Below are 24,769 nucleotides of genomic sequence, written 5' to 3'. Positions count from 1 at the left end.
TGGACTCTGACCCTGATATTGGTGGAGAGTGGATAGTTGGTATGAATAGACTTATTCTTCTTCCTCCTAATTTCGCGCTCTCGGAGAAGGGACTGAGAACAGTGGAGAATTTGAATAAGACTAAATCTACGGCATAGACTTGTATAAGCAATGAATAATGATTTGAAGATCTCGAATATGTAGAATCCCAGATAATTCTTCGTCAGACCATTTTGAGTGACTTTCTGACTGAGGCGGGCCGCGGGCGACTCTATTGGGTCTGTTGGAGTCAATCGGCCCTATCTGCCACTCCCCATTCAGCCCTTCACGGGAGCGCGCCGACTGGCTGTGTCACGCAAGCCTACTACGGAGAGGCGAGCCACAGGCACGGAATTCCGAGGAGGAAGTTACTGGGATTGGAAAAACAACCTCAAAACTAACTGCACGAAGAAAGGTGTAGGGGCGCTCCTCTGTAGGAATAAAAAAGTGTGGGTTACTATGGACTAGTGGTGGTCGCAATCGATGGAGGCGGCGAGAAGTTTCCTGATTCTCCGGTTACTGCTGGTCGGACTTTCGGGCGCATTGGGCAGAGAAGGTGGGTCTCACGCTGGATCCTCTTCTCTTTAACACAGTGTCGGAATAATTCAATTAATCAAATGTGATAGGCCTATGTAAAAACCTTGGAATACTTGAAAACAATGTGAATTCTCGAAACTGTGGGGAGTTACACTCGACCCAGAGAGCATGACTTTGTGCTCCGACAATAGACCGCATTCCTATGCGAGTCCACCCCCCCGCACTGATTTCAATGTTGTGGCTCGAGATTTATTAGCCACTATTGATAACGACACAAACGGTCAAAATGGAAGCGCAGTAAAGAGCTGGAGTTCGCGCTTAATTTGGCAATGCTGTTACAATTTAACAGTTGTTGTGTTAAAGTGTATAGTGACACAGAGTAGCATTGGAGTGAAACAAGTAGGCCTTAAGTAGCCTACGCCGCCAAGAAATATGAGAACCTGCTTAGCAACTTTACGTGAAAATAGCACTTGTACGAATAGTTGAGAAGAGTTCACTTTTGTGGTAAACAAAATCAAAACAACAGTGATTGCATTGTATGCTCCAAGGGCTCATGACGAGGTCAATTATTCACTGCTTGCGCTAAAGAGGACATTGTCTCATAGAACAGACCACTTGTCACTCTTAACTGCAGCACTTCAAATATTAACCAGTGAAAACTGAAAATGGAAGAGCAAAATATTCTGCAAACACATAGGTCTACATGTAGGCGACCTCTTTCCAAAGGCCACCGTGAATTTAATTCACAACAACCAAGCTATTACTGTACAATTGTATTGATGCAATTGTTGTAATTGTTGTATCTCCAACTGTCTCATATCAAATTCAGTCTTTGTAAGACTAAAAAGAATCACAGATACAAACTTTCTCAATGTAGGCCTATAGCTAGCCTACATTATCTGTTGTAGCCTTTTCTTTGACATGGAGGCATAACTTACTTATTGCATTTTGCGATCTAAAGTTCAGTTGATTTAACAGCTCCCACAATTTACACCTAGTCAACAGCTGCAGACAGTGCATAATGAGATTCAAAACTGCCAGGGGACATGATACACAATAACATTGGTCCACAACTGAATGCAATCACAAGTCTGGTCAGAATTGGTTGACTATTTGCACAAACCAATTACAAAAAAATGGTTTGTGGAGAAGTCAAAGTAGTGCCAAGCTCTATACAAAACTGAGATTGGAATTGAATCAGAAATCAATTATCTTTGAAAAAGTGGTGTGTGTTTCATTAGTTGTTTTGGTTCAAAAACATACACACACACATAGCTACTAGTCACAGGTGACGTGGTTACCAAATACAATTGCATTGTCTGTAACAGGTCTGTACAGTTTTTGTACCAGTCAGTCTCTATCTTCTTTGGAAGCAAATCATTACCACATTGGTGTTCATAGTAATGTTTTCATTGCACTCAAAGCACCACATTCAAGTCATGTAAATATATTCATATTTTCACTAAAACAGCAATAGAAACCGAATCTTACTGAGCTAAAGCGGGAAGACTTATGGATACAGAAAGGACACACACACACCCTTGTTTTTGAAAGGTCGATATTCCAAAGGTCAGCTGTTGGGGTTTGATATGCAACTGTGCTCGGGTTCCTATTATACAGGTGGGAACACACTGAAACCTTTGGCTCTATGTCAATGTGCACACTCAGATTAGAGCATGTAGCTTTCTGTGTGTGTGTTGGACAGTCTTCACAACCCTTTAACTCTCACACTCCAATGCACCCATTGATTGAAACTCACTTGGAGGTGATTCAGCCTCTCAACTTGGTATCACTCACTCTAGTTAAAACTCAATGAAGCATGATGACTCGCTAGTCTGGACACCATGCAACTTAACTGACTAATGACTAGTGTATCCTCATATCTGTAACGTCATCCCCAAATTTTCCAGCCTCAGAATACATTTTTAAAAGACATTGGTAACACTGCAGCCTGCAGGTATATTGCTAGGAGTAGTGAGCTCCAGAAGTATTAGGACAATGACACATTTTGTTGTTGTACTCTGTACTCCTTCACTTTGGATTTGAAATAATACACTGACAATGAGGCAGACTGTCAGCTTTAATTTGAGGGTATTTTCATCCATATCATGTGAACAGTTTAGAAATTACAATACTTTTTGGTACATAGAATTTGGAGTATCTACACAGGCATACAGAGTCTCATTTATCAGCAAACATCACGCCTGTGTTCCATTGGCATATTGTTAGCTAATCTAATTTTATCATTTTAAAAGGCTAATTGATCATTAGAAAAACCTGTTGCAATTATGTTGACACAGCTGAAAACTGTTGTCCCGATTTAAAAAAGTAATGAAACTGGCCTTCTTTAGACTGGTTGAGTATCTGGAGAATCAGCATTTGTGGGTTTGATTACCGGCTCAAAATGTCCAGAAACAAATATCTTTCTTCTGAAATTCGTCAGTCTATTCTTGTTCTGAGAAATGAAGGCCATTCCATGCGAGAAATTGCCAAGAAACTGAAGATCTCGTACAACGCTGTGTACTACTCCCTTCACAGAACAGCGCAAACTGGCTCTAACCATAATAGAAAGAGGTGTGGGAGGCCCGGTGCACAACTGAGCAAGAGGGCAAGTACATTAGTGTGTCTGGTTTGAGAAACAGATGCCTCACAAGTCCTCAACTGGCAGCATAATTAAATAGTTCCCGCAAACACCAGTTTCAACGTCAACAGTGAAGTGTGTTCTTTTGCCCATCTTAATCTTTTATTTTTATTGGCCAGTCTGAAATATGGATTTTTCTTTGCAACTCTGCCTAGAAGGACATTTCTAAGTGACCCAAAACTTTTCAATGGTAGTGTATATACAAAGTATGTGGACATCCCTTCAAATGAGTGGATTTGGCTTTTTCAGCCATACCCATTGCTGACAGGTGTCTAAAATTGAACATTGGCAGTAGAATAGCGTTACTGAAGAGCTCCGTGACTTTCAACATGGCATCGTCATAGGATGCCCCCTTTCCAACAAGTCAGTTCGTCAAATTTCTGCCCTGCTAGACCTGCCCCGGTCAACTGTAAGTGCAGTTATTGTGAAGTAGAAACATCTAGGAGCAACAACTACTCAGCCGAGAAGTGGTAGGCCACACAAGTTCACAGAACGAGACCGCCGAGTGCCGAAGCACGTAAAAATCATCTGTCCTCGGTTGTAAAACTCAATGCCTAGTTCCAAACTGCCTCTGGAGGCAACGTCAGCACAAGAACTGTTCGCCGGGAGCTTCATGAAATGAGTTTCCATGGCCAAGCTGCCACACACAAACCTAAAATCACCATGCGCAATGCCAAGTGTCGACTAGGGTGGTGTAAAGCTCGCCGCCATTGGACTCTGGAGCAGTGGAAATGCGTTCTCTGGAGTGATGAATAACGCTTCATCACCATCTGGCAGTCCGACAGACAAATCTGTGTTTGGCGGATGCCAGGAGAACGCTACCTGCCCGAATGCATAGTGCCAATTGTAAAGTTTGGTGGAGGAGGAATAATGGTCTGGGGCTGTTTTTCATGGTTCAAGCTAGGCCCCTTAGTTTCAGTGAAAGGCAATCTTAACGCTACAGCATACAATGACATTCTAGTCGATTCTGTGCATTCAACTTTGTGGCAACAGTTTGGAGAAGGCCCTTTCCTGTTTCAGCATGGTATGAATTGGAATGCCGACTGCGAGCCAGACCTAATCGCCCAACATCAGTTCCCGACCTCCACTAAATGCTCTTATGGCTGAATGGAAGCAAGTCCCCGCAGCAATGTTCCAACATCTCTGGGAAAGCCTTCCCAGAAGAACTGAGGCTGTTCTAGCAGCAAAGGGAGGACCAACTCCATATTAATGCCCATGATCTTGGAATGAGATGTTTGATGAGCAGGTGTCCATATACTTTTGGTCATGTAGTGTATGTCTCCATTGAATGTCTGGATTGTGCGTGTGCGCTTGGCGGGGGGATGGCCTGAGCCAGGGGAAGTGTAGCTCTGTAAATCTTAATCACACACAACCTATTATTTGGGAGGGACTACTATTTCTAGATCAGTTATTCTACACCTCACTTTCCTGAAGCTGATCCTCTCCAACGGACTCGGAAGTTGTAGCTAAAAATAGATGAATTAGGGGCAGTTAAAGGGGTGAGTCAAACCAACACCTTAACTGTTACTCTAAGAGGTCCGAACCTCTTGACTTGACACTCGCTGGATCAGGATTCAAGTCCCAGTCAATTTTTTTCCCCCCTTCTATACATTGGTGTCAGAAGTGCAAGGAGGCCATCTGAGAGGTGTGTACATGTGATGGATTTGGTATGGAGGAGCGAAGGATGGGGGTAGTGTAGCTCATCAAGAGGTTTGAGCCTCTTGGCGTGATGGTTAAGGTGTTGGCTTGACAGTCGCTGGAGCCAGGTTCGAGTCCCGGTCGGGGCTACCTCGGATTCACTACAATACACTTCTATGGTTGGTTTCAATAACTCTACCCTAACTGCCCCTAGTTGACCCATTTTCAGCTACAACTTCCGAGTTCGTTGGAGAGGAAAGTCAGCTTGAGCCAAAGTGAGATGTAGAATCACATACCTACAAATAATATTCCCTACCAAATAATAGGTTTTATGTGCAGAGCTACGTCTACCCTGGCTCAGGTCATCACTCCCACCAAACACGCATGCACAACCAGACAATGATTGATTGGAGACAGTTTGTGCCATTTTAAATAACATTTCCTAGGGTTTTATACCTACAGCAACTCTAGTGGATAATGCTGGAAATACCAGTAAAAACAAAGTGCCCCAAAAAGGGCCCAAAAAGCATGACCTTTATTATAAGCTTAATATATATTATTTCATAACACAGCAAAAGAAGGACACTTTTATTATTTCTGTACTTGAGTATTTATTTCTATGCGTATGAGCATTGAAATGATTGAACATATTGGTAACACATTACTTAAAGCCTGCAGGTATAGTGTTTTACAAGTTGTTATAAGCATATATGAGGCTTTTTTATTATTATCTTTATTTAACTAGGCAAGTAAATTAAAAACTTGTTTTCATTTACAATGATGGCCTCCGCCGGGCCAAACCCGGACTCTGCTGGGCCAATTGTACGCCGCCCTATGGGACTCCCAATCACAGCCGGTTGTGATACAGCCTGGAATCGACCCAGGGTCTGTAGTGACGCCTCTAGCACTGAGATGCAGTGCCTTAGACCACTGCGCCACTCGGGAGCCCCAATGTCTTTATAATGTCTTATTTTTAAAGTTTCACAAGACATTATAAGACAGTCAGTCAAACATGCTTGTATGACCAGTTTTACAATGCATTATAACTGCCGGCTTGATGTTTGATTGGCCTACAGTAAAATACATCCACGTTTTACCTGTGGACAAAGCTTGATCCCTGTTGATAGAGACGGAGTGAAAAATGACAAGGCTACGACTGGACTGTTGGATGGATTCTACTACAGCATTCAATTTCAGTTTTGTTTTTGAACCAGATGCGTTTGCTGCAACATTTCTGTCCTAGGACCTTCCACAGGCTGCGTGCCAAAATAAATTGAACAATCAAATGCAATAGAGCTACATTTTGTGCATTGAGGTTCTCAACGCAAGGGATGTCTACAGTGAAACGTTGTACCTGCAAGAAACTATTTTTCTGATACCGGTCCTCAGATTGGTTTGGAGGAGCAATCATGCGTGTACTGTGTGTGTTGCACTCTGCCTGCCATTCTATTGACGTGTGTGTGTGTGTGTGTGTGTGTGTGTGTGTGTGTGTGTGTGTGTGTGTGTGTGTGTGTGTGTGTGTGTGTGTGTGTGTGTGTGAGACAAAGAGTGAATGTTCATGCGCATAGAGTACGCTCTGCACTGCAGCAACAGGTACATATCCTGTTCTTCCTGTCAGTTGAGCAATACCTGTTTGTACTTTGCAAGGGAAAGAAGGAGGAATGCTTTTGGGGGGAGTTAGAATAGAAATGTATGTTTATCCAAGGCAAGTTGCTAGGATTAGGGTTGTTGGGGAGGCAAAGCCCACCTGAAGGTGCAATCTGTAATTTAGTTTCTGTTATTGAGTGGGCTATGTACAGGACTGAGTGGGAGGGTCTTTGCGGGCGGGTGTACTGATTGGCTGAAATAGAACTATGTTTGTTTTTGTGCTTTTCTTTTACTAGCTTTGATTGTTCATTTGCCATGTGGCCATCAGAGTACAAAGGAATTCCAGATTTCACCTTTAAATGATGTCTGTTTATCTGTCGGACAATACTAGGTTTTGAAAGGAAGATGCTGAGTAGCTTGGGGTAGGAGGTGATTAGGGTTCCAGTGAAGGAGGAAGTTGAAGGGGCGGTAGAGCAAAGGGAATTGTTTTGGTGTGTCTCGGTGGTGGCAGCTTTTCCGGGTTGAATTAACCTACACCTGCAGTAACATTGCTGGCAGCCGTGAACGTTGTTCTTGTTAGTCAGTGCACACAACACACACACACCCTTTGCTGACTGGCAGGCTACCCGTGCAGGTTTGGTTTTGTTAGCTTTCGAAGGCTCCTGCAGTACAGGTAGGTATAGGTCACATTCAATTTACATTTAGTAGGTACTCTCCTCAAGCTGACCTAATTAGCCTGTCAGTCATGGTTAATGCATGAAAGACATTTGGTACACTCCAACAATGACAAACCAGAAAGCAGTTGACTTGAGCGCTTATAGCGAGCAAAGGATTTCCAAGTTTTATGTGGGAAGAAAAATATTTTGATTTGAAAATGTAATCTTGGATGACTAGCAATCACATTTCATGAGAAGTTGACGGTCCCAAAGGTATAGCTGCCATGTTTTGAAAAGACCCCAAGACTTGAATCTTGAAGTATGCTTTACAAGAAGTAGAAGGACACATTAACTTGAAACATTTTATTTTTCAATTCAAAACCTCAATGGCGTTCCATCCTCACTTTCATAAAGGCAAATGTAATCCATGAATGTATACCCAAACACTAATAATTACTCTCTCAAAACTAACGTGCAGTTTACATTTTCAAGCGAATTGTGTTAGATAATTGCATTCAACTGTCATGATAGACATGGAATAGTCCGGGGTAGGTGGGCTCTGTAGTTTTCATGGAATAGTCCGGGGTACGTGGGCTCTGTAGTTTTCATGAGGTTCTCATTGCTGACCGAACTGTTTGGTGTGTTATTTTTTTTCTTCTTTTTCCCAGAAAACACCACCGCCTGGGTGGTTACTGCAGAAAGCGTTTGGCAAATGGACGTTTCCAAGTGAAGTTGCTAGGATACGGTGTGGAGAAGCGCTATGTAGCCAGCATTAGCGATCAGGGAGCACCTCAGTGAATGTGTGTTTGTTTAGGTGTCAGTGGCATTCCTTTGTTGGGCACTGACACATGCATAACGCCAGCACTTGTGCCCGTCTGAGAAAGAAGGGAAGAGAGGGAGGGATGGATGAAGGGAAGGAGATGGTGAGGGAGATCTGAAATGAGGAGAGAGGGAGTAGATAAGGAGAGAGAGCTGGAGAAAGAGAGAGTGAGAGTAAGAGTATTTACAGTAATTGGTTGGATAGGGAAAGGAAGGGGTGGGTTTCTACTCAAGGCCAAAGTCGGACAATGAACAAAACACGTACACACATACACACGTGTGAGTGCGTGTGTCCATGCAAGTGGGAGTGAGTTTCGGCTTGATTTAGTGGGTCAGTAAAGAAATGAAAGCAGTTTCGGGAAAAAATCTAACAATCTCCTCTTTAGCTCCCTACGAAATATTTTACATGACCAAGTCAGTATAACATAGGAAGTTTAAGTATAAGAAGTTTGTCATTTGATCTACACTGTAGAAAATAATTTGTTTCAACGTATTATTTACAGTCGTAAAGTTGCATGGCCTTTTCATGCTCTATCAACTTTACATGTCAAGCTATCCTTACTTACACAAAATATTCTTCGACTAATAAAAGATAGTTAAAAGTCAACTTCAACAGTTGTCAGTTTAAACTACTATTCCTAGTTGAATCTACTTCAACTTTAGTTATATCAACTTTATCCTAACTAACACCTAATTTAATAAAACAAAGTCAAGTCAACTTTACAGTTTGTCAGTATAATGTACTATTTATAGTTGAATCAATTGAGATTTTAGTAGAGATAACTGGCCTCCATTTTGAAAAATGACGTAATGTTTTCAAATCATCTAACTTACAGACCAGTTAAGTAGCCACCAGCCAACAGACCACTTTAACTACAATAACACGATCAGTTTCCGTTTGACTCGTTACTTTTTTTACATGTGATTGTGTATATACCTGCATTGAATGCACTAACTGACGTCGCTCTGGATTAAAGCATCTGCTAAATGAGCCAGGGTCAAAAGTGGTGCGCTATATATCGCTGAATGATGCGTCTTGTCGTAGAGATCCGGCATTTACAGTAAGGGCGCGATAGTAATCAACTGAAGTTGCAAACTTTGAACAAGAAGATGTCCTGTTTGAGATACAGTCATGGCATTTTGTACATGAATGCATATCCTCATTGTGAATCAAGTTTACCGTAAGGATCTATAAGCTCCGCCCATTCACAAGTCACAACAGGGAATCGATTTGATAATTTCATTGACATCGACTATTCTGTTACCAGAAGTATAGTCGAGCGAGACTACTATCTGTATAACTGTCCCTCGTCTGCCCATAAAAATAAATCATGTTTTATATCAATGCATCTCCCTTTCAAGCAGTGGAGTGAGTCTCTGACACCCCATCCATTGTGAGCTATCATAGTTTTGAATTCCAGTGAGGGGAAAAAACACTTAATTGTTTTTTTCTCTCTCTCTCATCAATCCATGCAACATATGTTTGGATAACGACCTGTTTACTGTTGCCTTGTATAGCGTCTAGCATCTCCCACAGTCACACACAGTCTTTAGATTAACAAACATTTCCCTTTTTGCAGCTAGGGCTGTGGCGGTCATAACATTTTGTCAGCCGGTGACTGTCAACCATTTAAAAAAGTCTAATAAATCTATTATAATATAGCCTACACCATCACAATAAATACATTATTTATTTTAGACAGGTCTAAAGAAACATGATATGAAGAAAATGTAGTTTATTTGAGAAGAACAGAGTAGCATACTCTGTGTTGTCCTTATGTTAGGCCCTGATCTGACTATGCCATATTGCTGTGGGCTACACTAGTTCATTTAGCAAACAAGATTTGCTTAGAGTTCCGTAGCATCATTTTATAGTATGAAGAATACAATTGAACGTAGCTGAATAAAATCGAAAGGATATTTCTCAAGGATTTGATGGAGTGCGCCCATGCGGCTGTTATGTGTTGAGTGATTAATAAAGAAACAGGTACTCCTAAATGTTTAATTTTAATACATTCTCGGGCTTGCATGATGCGATTAATGATGATTTGAAAAAAGTCGCACGAAAGGCATGAGCTCTGCTTATTTTTTTTTTGCGCAGCCCGTACGCACTTCATTCGTCTCTCATTCACAATTTGACAAGCCACTTGATAATACGTCAAATTTCCCGGCTGCATCCCCTTTGTGTGGCCATAATCCCCCCCAAAAAACATGCCTTTTGCGGCCAGTAGCCGTTATGCCCTTGGGCTGAATATAATAATTATAATTCCCTTCTCCCTGCTGCGTGCCGAAGGACCTCTCACTCACATGGATCTCAGTCACGTGATCGGGTCTTTCTCACATGCTACAAGTGAAGACAGACACATCTGGGACGCAATTGCGCTTCCTTATCCAATACCGAGGCGCATATTGACGATATTGGAAGAACTGTCCACATTTCCTTTTCGTCAGCCAACAAGATGAGTAGGCCAAACGAACAGCAAAAAGCACTAGCCTATGTCAATCTACTCTTCCCCCATAGTACAAAAGTTTATCTATTCTGGGCGAGAAATAAATATTCCAAAGAAAGTCCGGGACAGTTGTGGGGATGCAATAGATCCCAAGTTAATGCAATGACGCAACAGATGAAAACGTTTACCTTAAAATGTTGATCAACTATTAGGCTATTTCTTCACATTATAAACACAGCAATGCGCACACGGAAGTAGGCTATAAACACAAATGTTCCATTAGCAGGAAAACACCATTCTCAAAAGTGACCACTAATGCGACTATGCATGTGATGCATGTTTATGGCGAAAATGATCTTCCCCAGTCTTGAAACTCACGTGCTGCGTACGTATGCCAGCTAGGCTCTACAACCACTGTAAAGCGGATTAATGTGCTTCATTTTAAGAAGTTATTTGGCCACTTTAGTTGTGATCCCTATAGGCTAGGCTACATGAGGTGTGTGACTATGATTTTGAAGAAGTTGCACAAAAAAAGCATGCACTGTTTGCCTTAAGCTGGGCATCATTCACAAGTGATCGGCTGTAATTTGTCACCCATCAGACTGTTCTTGATTTAATCTTGTTTTTTACAAACCCTAAATAATATATGTGTGAAATTGGTTTTGATTTAGAATGGATCATTATCATGCACCTGTCTCGAAACAGGAGCAGCGGGGAAAAGACGCATGTCATCTATGCGCATAAATAGCGACTGGAGGACGCTTTTCTCGTGGTTCATTTTCATGTCAGTCAGGTAGGGTATACTCCTGTTGTAAAGATAAGCAATGTGTGTAATATTGAGGAAGGTTGAGAAATAAATATAATAGGACTAACCTATAGAAAGCTGATGGGATCCTCCTTTTTCTAATAGAGGCCATCACTCTGTTTTCTCACGCAATTGCGTAGCCTATAGAAGTGTTGCGGAACATGATCTCATGGGCTCTCGTGAAGTGTTTGATTAGATTTTTGATTAGATTTGCATTGATGTCAGAGTGATTAGAGGGACAATAGAGTGCGGAGTACCAGGTAGTTATAGCAAGTTTGGTAGGCTACTAATGACCATCAGCAGCATCAGAGCTTGGTCACATGGAATTTGAGTGCCATCATGACTCATGACTGACGGTAATATGGTCACCGTAATAGCCCTAGGTGCAGCTGATATGTAGGTCACTGTGAGAACACTGGGCTGTGTTTAGAACACACTACACGTCACATAGCATGTGATAAGAGTTCGTACACGATACAGTACTAGAGGCGCGATAACGACTCGTATCTCTTTGGCTGCGTCCCACTACATTGCCTATATAGTGCACTACTTTTTTTACCAGAGCCCTATGGGCATCTTCTCGGACATCTTCAACCTGTCCCAGGCTGTAGTCCCACATGCTTTAAGGAGACCACTATCGTGCCAGTGCCCAAGAAAAACAAGGTGACATGCCAAAAGACTATCGCCCCATCGCGCTCACCTCCGTCATCATGAAGTGCTTTGAGAGCCTGGTCGTGGCCCACATCAAGGTCAGCATGCCAGGCACACTGGACCGACTCCAATTTCCTTCCCGCTCCAACAGATCCACGGAATATACCATTTCCATCACTGTACACACGGCCTCCACCCATTTGTAAAAGAGGAACCCCTATGTGAGAATGCTGTTCATTGATTTCAGTTTGGTCTGGACACCACTCTCTGCTACTGGATCCTGGACTTCCTGATGGGCAAACCACAGGCTGTGAGAACTGGCAACAACACCTCCTCCATTCTGACTCTTAACACAGGGGCCCCCCTGGGGTGTTTTCTCAGTCCTCTGCTGTACTCCCTGTTCACACACGACTGCTTGGCTTTGCACAACACCAACTCTATCATCAAGTTAGCTGACAACACCACGGTTGTAGGACTCATAACCAACAATGGTGAGTCAGCCTATATGGGAGGAGGTAAGTGAACGGCCATTGTGGTGTCACGACAACAACTCCCTCCATGTCAGCAAAACAAAGGACTTGATTGTTGACCTCAGAAAGCAGAGGAGGGAACATGCCCCGATCCACATAAACGGGACTGCAGTAGAGAGTTTGAAGTTCTTCGGCGTTCACATCGAGGACTTGTCATGGACCACCAACACCACCACTTTTGTCAAGAGGGCACAATAGCGTCACTACTTTCTAAGGCGGCTGAAGAAATTTGGCATGCTGCCCCGTATCCTCTCAAAATACTACCGCTGCACCATCGAGAGTGTCCTGACTCGTTGCATCATAACATGGTACGGGAATTGCTCTTTCCACAACCGCAAGGCCCTCCAGCGGGAGTTGAAGACGGCCCAGTATATCACTGGGACCATGCGCTCACCCATCCAGGATATCTACTCAAAACGGTACCCGGGGAAGGCACGCAGCATTATCGAGGACCCCACACAGCCCAGCCACGAGCTGTTCTCTCCGCTACAGTCGGGCGTGAGGTCTGATACCAACAGGCTCAGAGACAGTTTCTATCCACAAGCCATCAGACTGCTGAACACTTGAACAGGTCTGACCAACTGCTCGGATTCTCTACACACACACACACACACACACACACACACACACACACACACACACACACACACACACACACACACACACACACACACACACACACACACACACACACGCGCGTGTGTGTATATACATTAAAGCTACACACACACACATCACAACTTCTGCTACCAGACTCTTACTATACTGCTCAATTTATACACTTGACCCCATCCCCCCTTCGACAATACACAAGTAAATATTAAAGTAAATATTAAATTGTGCCTTCTTGTATTACACTTAAGCTAAAATATTTATTATATTCTACTGACATTTACTTGTTCATATTCATGTCTTTGATTATTTCTTATTGTTTGCATTGTTGAGAACGAATCAGCAAGTAAGCATTTAGTTGGACAGTGTATACCATGAGTATCCCGCACCTACAACAAATAAAAACTTGAATCTTTAAACTTGATGGGCCCTGGTCAAAAGCAGTGCACAATGTAAGGAAAGGGGTACCATTTGAGACAAAGCCATGCACTTTGGAGACCCTTGGCAGAGGCTCAGCCATTGGCCAAATCATCTTCTTCTCTCTCTCTGCATTTCCTGTTAACCTGTATCCTGTGTCACCCAGTGTCCGGCTTGCTGTCTCCAAAACGAGGGAAAGTGATAGCCCTGGAGGAGGGAGAGAGGGGGTGGAATTGAACTTCTGGGAGGAGGGTTGACAAGTGTTATGGGAGTCTTCCAGGGATCTGGGGAGGAAGTAATTTAGTGTGTGTGAGTGGAAGACTAGGCTCTTCTTTCTTTCCTGTCTTTAGGAAGAAATTATGTCAATGTGCACACTATACAGACAATATGCATATGACTGTATTCATCATGCTATGGTAGAGGGAGGAAAACACCTATAGTGAATCTTAAAGTGAAAAAAGACTTGTACTATATGGTGTACTGTATATTGTCAGTTGTTGATACACCTGCAGTGTATGTGACAATAAAACGCCTCCATTTGTTTTCGGCACATGCAACAGAAATGGCACACCTGATTACCAATTTACCCAAATCAAAGGCGTCACGATTCGCCGAAACACTGGTTGACACAAAGCCGCGCTTCAACTCAGGATCCTGTTCTTTAAATTAAAGGTAACATGTATTAACGTATCTATTTTGTGTGTGTGTGTTGTCAGTGTGCCTGGGCACAGACATGAAGCTGGCCCTGCCCTCCAGTCTGGAGAACCACTATGAGACCCTGCGGCTGCTCTACACTGACTGCCAGGTGGTGCACGGCAACCTAGAGATCACACACCTTCGGGGCAAGCCGGACCTCTCCTTCCTACAGGTATGTTTTCTTTGCCTGATTTTTCTTCTTCTTCTCCCTCACCTGTTATCAATGCTAACATCCCCCCCTTTCTTCCGTCCCTCCCCCTCTCCAGGGTATCGTGGAGGTGCAGGGCTACGTCTTGATTGCCCGTGTGTCTGTGAGTGTGGTGCCGCTGGACAACCTGCGCATCATCCGGGGAAGCCAGCTGTACAATTCCAGCTATGCTCTGGCTGTCCTGGATAACACCCTCCCTCAAGAAGGGGTGGGCCTGAGGGTGCTCCGCCTCCGCAGTCTCACAGGTGAGGGAGGGGCCAGAGAGTGAGAGGGCAGTTTTTTAGGGATACAGGAGGGATGTAATTGTAATTTAATGAAGGGGCGGATTGGACACTTATCGGCCCCTTTTTTAATTCTTTAAAAGTGCATCTTTCCTTCTTTGTCGTAACAACTAATTAGACATGATGGAACAGGTGAATGCAAGGGCTTTACCACATGGCTTTTTCCTGTCCCATCATTTCTCATCAGTGACTACTTCAAGGAATGTAATCTCTTGTTAGGTTTTTTTGTCAGTTCCTCTGTGAACATTTTGAACTGACCCTTCTCTCCCTGTCCTGTTAACCCCATAGAGATCCTGCTGGGTGGAGTGCATATTTGGGGAAACCACCAGCTCTGTTTCCCAGACCCCCAGCACATGGAGTGGAGGGACACACTGGATGAAAAGAACACGCATGCCAAGCAGCTCCGCCTGCAGGCCCGGGCCCCCAACTGTGAGTGTTCCTGTTATGGGAGTTTATACGCACACGTACTCTCAGACGTGTACACACACACACAGACATGTGTACACACACACACACAGACATGTGTACACACACAGACATGTGTACACACACACACACACACACACACACACACACACACACACACACACACACACACACACACACACACACACACACACACACACACACACACACACACACACACACACACACACACACACACACACACACACGTGCCTTCAGAAGGTATTCAGACCCCATTACTTTTTCCATATTTTGTTAGGTTACAGCCTTATTCTAAAGTATATTATTTTTTTTTTTTTCCCCTTATTGATCTACGCAATACTCCATAATGACGCTTTTTGGAAATTGTTGCTAATTTATACAAAAATAAAACACATTTACATAGGTATTCGGACCCTTTACCCTTGGCAGCAATTACAGCCTCCAGTCTTCTTGGGTATGAGGCTTGGGCTTGGCACACCTGTATTTGGGGAGTTTTTCCAATTCTTCTTTGCGCATCTCAAACTGTGTCAGGTTGGATGGGGAACGTTGCTGCACAGTTATTTTCAGGTCTCTCCAGAGATGTTCGATCGGGTTCAAGTCCGGGCTCTGGCCGGGCCACTCAAGGACATTCGGAGACTTGTCCCGAAGCCACTCCTGCGTTGTCTTGGCTGTGTGCTTCGGGTTGTTGTCCTGTTGGAACGTGAACTTCCGCCCCCATTCTAAGGTCCTGAGCGCTCTGGAGAAAGTTGTCATCAAGGAACTATCTGTACTTTGTGCCGTTCATCTTTGCCTTGCTCCTGACTAGTCTCCCAGTCCCTGCCGCTGAAAAACACCTCCACAGCATGAAGCTGCAACCAGCATGCTTCACTGTAGGGATGGTGCTGGGTTTCCTCCAGACGTGAAGCTTGGCATTGAGGCCAAGGATTTGAATTTTGGTTTCATCAGACCAGAGAATCTTGTTTCTCATTGTCTGAGAGTCTTTAGGTGCCTTTTGGCAAACTCATAGCGGCCTGTCATGTGCCTTTTACTGAGGAGGGGCTTCTGTCTGGCCGCTCCAACATAAAGGCCTGGTTGGTGGAGTGCTGCAGAGATGGTTGTCCTTCTGGAAGGTTCTCGCATCTCCTTAGATGAACTCTAAAGCTCTGTCAGAGTAACCGTCAGGTTCTTAGTCACCTCCCTGACCAAGGCCCTTCTCCCCCAATTGCTTGGTTTTGCCAGGCGGCCAGCTCTAGGAAGAGTCTTGGTGGTTCCAAACTTATTCCATTTAAGTATGATGGAGGCCACTGTGTTCTTGGAGACCTTCAATGCTTCGACACAATCCTGTCTCGGAGCTCTACGGACAATTTCTTCAACCTCATGGCTTGGTTTTTGCTCTGACATGCACTGTCAACTGGTGGGACCTTATATAGACAGGTGTGTGCCTTTCCAAATCATGTCCAATCAATTGAATTTACCTCAGGTGGACTCCAATCAAGTTGTCGAAACAGCTCAAGGATGACTAATGGAAACAGCATGCACTTGCACTCAATTTCGAGTCTCATAGCAAAGTTTCTGAATACTTATGGAAATAAGGTGTTTCTGTTTTTTTTCTTAACCTGTTTTCACTTTGTCATTATGGGGTATTGTGTGTAGATTGCTGAGGACTTTTTTGATATACGCCATTTTAGAATAATTCTGTAACGTAACAAAATGTTGAAAAAGTCAAGGGGTCTGAATACGTTCCGAAGGCACTGTACATCCCATTTGTCAGTCAACTATCGCTATGATTGAAGCGTGGTCAGTCTCTGCAACAATCTGTCTCCAGAGGTCAATGTTTGGTCAACATCGGTGACCGTCTGTCTGTCAAGGCGTTGTTGACCGTTTTTTCTTTTGTCCCAGGTCCGAAGTGCTCCCCTGCCTGTGTAAAGCGAAGCTGCTGGGGAGAGACAGAGAAAGACTGCCAGACCTGTGAGTCTGTCTCTTTCCATCATTTCTTCTCTCAATCTGTTTGTTTTTATGTCTCCATTCTGTCTATGCCTCTCTCTCTGTCTCTCTCTCTCACACACTTTCTCTCTTTCTCTCTCCCCGTATAGTGACCCATGTGCACTGTGCATCGGGGTGTCTGCGCTGTAAGGGACCTGATCCCAATGACTGCTGCCACATGCAGTGTGCTGCCGGCTGCACTGGGCCCAAAGACTCAGACTGCCTGGTGAGAATACTGCCATTACAGACAGACAGACACACACACACAGGAACTCCCTGTCTTATTTTAAATAATTTGTATTGACTCTTGCCTCCGATGTGTCAATTTTCCACTGTATTGGTTCCTACAGTTGCGCAAAGACAACATACGGTGGTGTGTTACATACGCATTGCGTCAATTGTTCTGCCAATACTGCAGCACAACCTAACTTTTTAATTTCCTTCGGACAAACTGCTAAAGAACTGCCTCTGTTTTACAGTCGTGCCGTCACTTCAACGACAGTGGGACGTGTAAAGACAACTGTCCGCCCCCCACCATCTACGACCCGGTCACCTTCGTGTCCAAACCCAACCCCAACAGGAAGTTCAGCTTCGGGGCCACCTGCGTCAAGACATGTCCCTGTAAGCTTGGCTTACTTTCCTGTATATATAAATGTCCCTTTTTCTATGTCCGTCTCTGTTTCTCTCTCCTCTCTCTCTGTCTCTTTCAGGAATTATATTGTCTCTCTATCCCTCCCTCTCGCCTATTTCTTCTGAATACACACTCTCTCTCTCAATTAAGTCTGAGGTTAATTCAAAAGGCTTTTATTATCATGGAGAGTGTAGCGACACATACTGTACATTGCCAAGGAAAACATATAGAAACAGAAATATCTCAATTATATTTTAAAATCAACATCTCTCTTTCTATAGATAACTACCTAGCCATGGAGGTGGCCTGTACCATGGTGTGTCCGAAAGCGAACCAGGAAGTGATTATCACCCAGCCTGACGGCAAGGAGACACAGACACAGAAGTGTGAGAAGTGTGAAGGGGAATGTCCAAAAGGTTTGTGTGTGTATGTTTTTGAGTTCGTATGTGCTCATATGTTATGACGGTGGTGGTGATGGTGGTGGTGTGTGTGTTTTAACATTTGCGTGTGTGCTTATTCACCCTGACTGTATCTATGTGTGTTCCAGTGTGCTATGGGCTGGGCATGGGTGATCTCCAGAGCTCCTCCTGGGTGAGCTCCTCCAACGTGGCCCAGTTCACTGGCTGCAATAAGATCTATGGCAGTCTGGCTTTCCTTCCACAGAGCTTCACAGGGTAACTGCTCTACTGTCTCTTTTCTACCTTATATCTGGCCCACTAAGAGAGGGGGATTTGTCTGTTACCAACAGCCACTAAAAACCTGGGCGAGGTTTTCAGTTTACTGGCAAGCTCAATCCAATCGGGTCCGAGCCCCTTGCCCATTATTGTGCCATCTCCATGCAAGCCATTGTTTGCTAACACTAGAAAGACTCAGCAAGGGAGTCATTCCTGTAAATAACTAGTATGGAAGAACTTGTCACATTCACGCTTCCTCACAGGAAGCAATCGCTTCAAACCTTTCTGGCACTAGCACGCACTGCCTCGCACGGATATGACACAATAATGGGCCAAGTGGCTATTGTGTAGCAGCATTAACCTCCAGGGTGATGTCACAGCAGCTATTTTATGCCTGAAAACTCACCTCACATTTGCTGTCACATGTTGAGTTGTTAAGGTGTTGTTCATGTCCATATTGACCACACTCATGTGTGATCTCTGTGTTCCTTTTGTCCAGCGACCCATTGGCTAACATGACAGGTCTGACCCTTAGTGAGCTGGATGCATTTAAGAATTTGGTGGAGATCACAGGTACTGAACACACGCGTACACATTAACATACATATGCACGCATACACTCACGCATATATGCGTACATGCATGCATGTGTACATAAACAACGGAATGCACATGCACACACACACTTACCCTCACACATGCACTCACACGCACAAACACGCACAGCCATTTACACACACACACACACACACACACACACACACACACACACACACACACACACACACACACACACACACACACACACACACACACACACACACACACACACACACACACACACACGCGTTACTTTCTTTTGGGATAGCATTGATTCTGCGTGCGTGTTTGTGTGTGTTTCTGTTCCCTACAGGATATCTGTACATTGATGCGTGGCCAGCCAACTGGACTAACCTGAGTGTGTTTGAGAACCTGAAAGTGATCCGAGGAAGGATGCTCTATAAGTAAGTCTGTGGGACTGTCCATCGGTCTGTTCGTCTCCGCCATGTCATTACAGTATCATGTCTGTTGTCAGTCCGCCGGCCAAGTCCGTCTGTCCACTAGTTTTGGTCTACTAATGTTTCATGAAGTCTGTCTTCTATAATAATACTTTTTTTCTGTTTGTCTTGCCAGTCAATATGAATTATATCCATCTACCTGTCTGTCTTGCTTTCTCTTTTTCCTGCTGCCTGCCTGTCTACGTTTGTCCTCATTATATGTGTCCATGTTCTATGCATGTCTGTCTGGTCAAGGATCCCTTGAACGTTGGGTTATAAAAGCTAATGATTACCTAGCACAGCTGCCTGAGCCTGCAGGGTGATGTTGTAAATATTGCAGGTTAGTGGATGGACGTCTGTGCAATTGCTACTGCTATGGGGTTTTCTGCTTTCCGTTTTCTGTGTTTCCGTCAAGCTATCTACTCTTTCACTCCTCCCGTCTTTACCCTTCTTCTACCATCCTTCTAACTCCTCTTAACCCCATTTTCTCCTCCAACATTTTTCACTCCCAAAAAATAGATTTAAATGTTCTAAATAACGGGAGCTCTCATACTATACCGATTTTCCCCCCCACCCCCCATCGTGTGTGGTGCTTGTATCGCGCTGTAACTAAACCTGCTGTTAAACTAAACTTACAGCATAGCTCACGGCGCAAAGTGCCTTCGCCCATACTACTAACTGAATAAATGGGCTCCCACCTCTCCTCTCTTTCCTTTTAGAGGAGTGTTCTCTCTGGGGGTCCAGTCAATACAGATCCGTTCTCTGGGTCTGCGTTCACTCAGGAGCATCAGTGGGGGTCTGGTCCTGCTCCACAACAACTCCCAGCTCTGCTACACCCAGGACCTGCCCTGGGGGACCCTGCTGCACCCCACCCAGGGGCCCCACCGAATCGTCAATGCCAACCAGGACCCCCAGGAGTGTGGTATGCATAACGCGCGCACCCTTCATGAATGAAAACAAAGCAGCACCGCGTGCATGCTGATAGGCACATTGTGTGGATGTCTATGTTGATGTGTATGTGTGTATGGTGGTTGTGTGTTGAGATGGAAGAAACATCAGTGTGTGTGTGTGTGCATTCATGTGTGAATGTTAGTATGTTCCATGTGGCACAAAAAGCTGTGTCCTTGGTGATCAGTAAAGTGTATTGAATCTAATTGAATTCTCCCCGTCTTCTCCTCCTAGTGGTGGAGGGCCGTATGTGTCACCTGCTGTGTGCTAATGGCTGCTGGGGGCCAGGGCCCAGCCAGTGTGTGGCCTGTGTGAAATTCCAGCGTGGGAAGGAATGCGTGGAGGAGTGCGACATCTATCAGGGGTGAGAGACGGTCAAACAATCTGTCATACGCACGTACACACGCGTTCTCCCGGCTCCTATGGCTGGAAAATAAGTCAAGAGTGTGTGGAGGAGTGCAATATCTATCAGGGATGATAGACGTATGGGGTGCCGTTAGTAACAACTCTATGTTATGAAAAAGGTGCATTTTTGTGCCATGAAATGCAAACATTGCCGTCTTTTGCTTCCACAAAATGGAGATGGTCAAAAATGAGTAGGGAGTGTACAGTATGTCAGAGGAAATCGATACAAATGTGGAAATGACAACTGGATCAAGTGATTAAAGCATTTAGTCAATCAATTGAAAAGCTTTTATTGTTGAATCTGCCCTCTGGTTCCTTTGGTTGATCAGACCAAAGCAGCTTGTACAGTATTACATGCTGACTACACTGGCCACGCGCGCACGTGTTGATTTTGTCCATCATGACACACAGGTTAAAATATCTAAACCAACTGTGAACCAAGTATATTAATTTGGGTGCATGTCGAGCCAATTTGTCCTGGGAGATGAACATTGGGTTGTTATTTTACCTGAAATGCATATAATGTTTTTTTGTGTGTTTTTTTTTGCTTGATCTTTGTAGAATTTTGACCTGGAGTCATAGAAAATTGTGTTTCTGTACTCCGACTATTTATTAACGCTAGAAAATCTGGGCGTTGAGCAATCCCATTCATGAAGCTGGTTTAGAGAATGCCAAGAGTGTGTAAAGCTGTCATCAAGGCAAAGGGTGGCTTCTTTAACGAATCTCAAATATAAAATACATTTTTGATTAGTTTACTATAGATACTTGCTGCTTTGCTAAAAGAAGAAAGGATAAGAGATTGAGAGGTTAAAAAATTATGTTTTATAAAGCCTAATATGAAGCAGTGAGGGTGAATATAATAGCAGCAAAATGCAACAATCAACTAGTAGAAAAGCAGCATGGAATTCTGGTACCGCGCGCAAAAATAACTCCCGTTGTAAGAGCCGTTTATAAATATTTTTTAAAACTTATATGCTTGTATGCTCCTGAAAACCAATGAGTAGATAAGAGAGGCGGGACTTGCAGCGCATCAAGCATCTCAGATAGAACCAAGGTCTGTTTTAGCGCCTGGCTGCGCTGACACCCGTTGACGCGTACGACCAGTGCGGATGAAATGACTGAATAACATGTATGTGTCCATTTTATTTTGCAACGCTTGCGCACGCAATATTTGGGTGTCGGCTATATTTGCTGCACGAGCGTTGGCCACAATCTCCCAATAGAACGGAATGATGTTTAAAAAAAAAAAATCCAAGAGACCAAGTTGTCATGCAACACAGAGTAAATCGAAGTCACATACCCCGAATACAACAGGTGTAAACTTTCCCATTAAATGCTTACTTATGAGCCCTTACCCAACAATGCAGAGTTAAAAAGAACATTTGCACAAAAATAAAAATAAATGGTAACTCAAGGCTGTGTACAAGGTGTACCGGTACAAAGTCAATGTGTGTGGGTACGAGGTAGTTGAGGTGATTGAGGTAATATGTACATGTAGTTGGGTTAAAAGTGACAAGGCAATCCGGATAGATAAACAGAGTAGCAGCAGTGTGTGTGAAGAGTTGAACGTGTGTGTTTTGTTCATTAGGACACACAATGGAATATGTTAAACATTTTGCAACAGAAAAGATAAATCCAGCCCTGGTAGTTCCATCCTGTTTCATTGTGTTTGGTGTTTAATGAACACAACCCAGCATTATGTAGCTCTTGTCAAAAGTAGGGCACTGTATAGACTGGTGGGTCATCTAGCAACAAAACGGATACGAGTACAACTTTGGGGAAAAACAGACAGGGTTGGCTTCGTTTCAAAGGATTATTGACATGTGAACTATATTTTGTCTCCAAATGTTTGTTTATTGAAAACACAAAACAATTTGCACAATACGCACTTGTTGTCTCAAATACATCGCTACAGTTCTTGGTTAGCTAGCTAGCAAATTCTTGCCTAATTAGCATAAGCATGAAAAAATAAGTCAAAACAAAATATGGTATCAAGAATAAGATACAACTAGCTTAAAAGAGCCACCTAAGATTTAATGGTCATCTTGAGATCATCTTGATGCAGGTAGTGTGTGGACTGTTTGGATGTGTAGATAAGGCGATGATGTTGATGATTGTGATGTTAATGATAACAGTGATAATGACTATGGCAATGGTAAAGAGGACAATGTTGATGATGATGCTGATGATGATGTGTTTGGTGCAGTTCCCCGAGGGAGTTTTTCGACAACTCCGAGAGAGTCTGTGGCGCTTGTCACTCAGAGTGTCGCCCCATCAATGGCTCTGCCTCCTGCCTAGGCCCGGTAAGACGTGTGTTTTCGTATATGAGTGGGTGTTTGTGTTACGTTTGTGTGTGTGTGTGTAGACGATATCCCTCTGTTTGTGTGTATTTTCATTTATGAATTTCTCTGCATGTTTTCATTTACAGTGCTGTGAAAAAGTGTTTTTCCCATTTCTAATTTTCTCTACTTTTGCATAGCTTTGATCCCGAATGTTATCAGATCTTCAACCAAAACCTAATCATAAAATCCATGACCTACGAGGAAGATTAAACTAGCAACTGGACATTAAAAACTAGTATCTTATGCTTCACGGAGTCGTGTCTGAACGACGACATTATCAACATACAGCCGGCTGGTTATATGCTGTATCGGCAGGATAGAACATTGGCGTCTGGTAAGACAAGGGGGGTCGGACTATGTATATTTGTAAACAACAGCTGGTGCACGATATTTAAGGAAGTCTCAAGGTTTTGCTCGGCTGAGGTAGAGTATCTCATGATAAGCTGTAGACCACACTATCTACTTAGAGAGTTTATCTGTATTTTTCATAGCTGTCTACATACCACCACAGACCGATGCTGGCACTAAGACCGCACTCAATAAGCTGTATTCCACCATAAGCAAACAGGAAAACGCTCATCCAGAGGTGGCGTTCCTTGTTGCCAGGGACTTTAATGCAGGGAAACTTAGATCCGTTTTAGCGAATTTCTATCAGCATGTTAAATGTGCAACCAGAGGGGGGAAAAAACTCTAGACCACCTTTACTCCACGCACAGAGATGCGTACAAAGGTCTCCCTTGCCCTCCATTTGGCAAATAACACTGAGTGCACCAGCTGTTCCGGACGACTGTGTGATCACGCTCTCCCCGCAGCCGATGTGGGCAAGACCTTTAAACAGGTCAATATTCACAAGGCCGCAGGGCCAGACGGATTACCAGGACAACATGTTTTAAGCAGACCACCATAGTGCTTGTGCCCAAGAACACTAAGGTAACCTGCCTAAATGACTACCGACCCGTAGCACTCACGTCTGTAGCCATGAAGTGCTTTGCTGGTCATGGCTCACATCAACACCATTATCCCAGAAACCCTAGACCCACCTCAATTTGCATACCGCCCCAACAGATCCACAGATGATGCAATCTCTATTGCACTCCACACTGCCCTTTCCCACCTGGACAAAAGGAACACATATGTGAGAATACTATTCATTGACTACAACTCAGTGTTCAACACCATAGTGCCCTCAAAGCTCATCAATAAACTAAGGACCCTGGGACTAAACATCTCCCTCTGCAACTGGATCCTAGACTTCTTGACGGGTCGCCCCAGGTGGACAGGTAACAACAGATTCGCTATGCTGATCCTCAACATGGCGGCCCCTCAGGGGTGCGTGCTCAGTCCCCTCCTGTACTCCCTGTTCACTCATAAGTGCACGGCCAGGCACGACTACAACACCATCATTTTGTTTTTGCCGATGACGCAATAGTGGTAGGCGTGATCAACGACGAGACCGCCTATAGGGAGGATGTCTGAGACATGGCTGTGTGGTGCCAGGACAACAACCTCTCCCTCAACGTGATCAAGACAAAGGAGATTATTGTGGACTACAGGAAAAGGAGGACCGAGCACGCCCCCATTCTCATCGACAGGGCTGTATTGGAGCAGGTTGAGAGCTTCAAGTTCCTTGGTGTCCACATCACCAACGAACTAACATAGTCCAAACACACCAAGACCGTCGTGAAGAGGGCACTACAAAACATATTCCCCCTCAGGAGACTGAAAAGATTTGGCATGGCATCCTTAGATCCTCAAAAGGTTCTACAGCTGCACCATG

At 44.0% G+C, this 24,769-nt stretch overlaps 1 protein-coding gene across 1 annotated transcript in view; it reads left to right on the top strand.

Moving 5' to 3' along the window:
- Positions 1-7: 7 nt before the first annotated feature.
- The window catches only part of erbb2 (erb-b2 receptor tyrosine kinase 2), a 41,494-nt gene continuing 16,732 nt past the window's right edge, over positions 8-24,769 (top strand). Inside the window, 14 exon segments of the mRNA XM_046369328.1 lie at positions 8-574; positions 14,078-14,229; positions 14,324-14,510; positions 14,835-14,975; positions 16,872-16,940; positions 17,066-17,181; positions 17,435-17,576; positions 17,868-18,002; positions 18,134-18,260; positions 18,760-18,833; positions 19,174-19,264; positions 20,017-20,219; positions 20,480-20,609; positions 22,857-22,953. Of these exon segments, the coding sequence (XP_046225284.1) occupies positions 502-574; positions 14,078-14,229; positions 14,324-14,510; positions 14,835-14,975; positions 16,872-16,940; positions 17,066-17,181; positions 17,435-17,576; positions 17,868-18,002; positions 18,134-18,260; positions 18,760-18,833; positions 19,174-19,264; positions 20,017-20,219; positions 20,480-20,609; positions 22,857-22,953 (1,737 nt within the window). The 5' untranslated portion in view covers positions 8-501.

Source organism: Oncorhynchus gorbuscha, linkage group LG11 (genome assembly GCF_021184085.1).
Source record: "Oncorhynchus gorbuscha isolate QuinsamMale2020 ecotype Even-year linkage group LG11, OgorEven_v1.0, whole genome shotgun sequence".
NCBI classification, from domain to species: Eukaryota; Metazoa; Chordata; class Actinopteri; order Salmoniformes; family Salmonidae; genus Oncorhynchus; species Oncorhynchus gorbuscha.
Note: the sequence above shows the minus strand (reverse complement) of the source record. Positions and strands in the feature narration are given on the sequence as shown.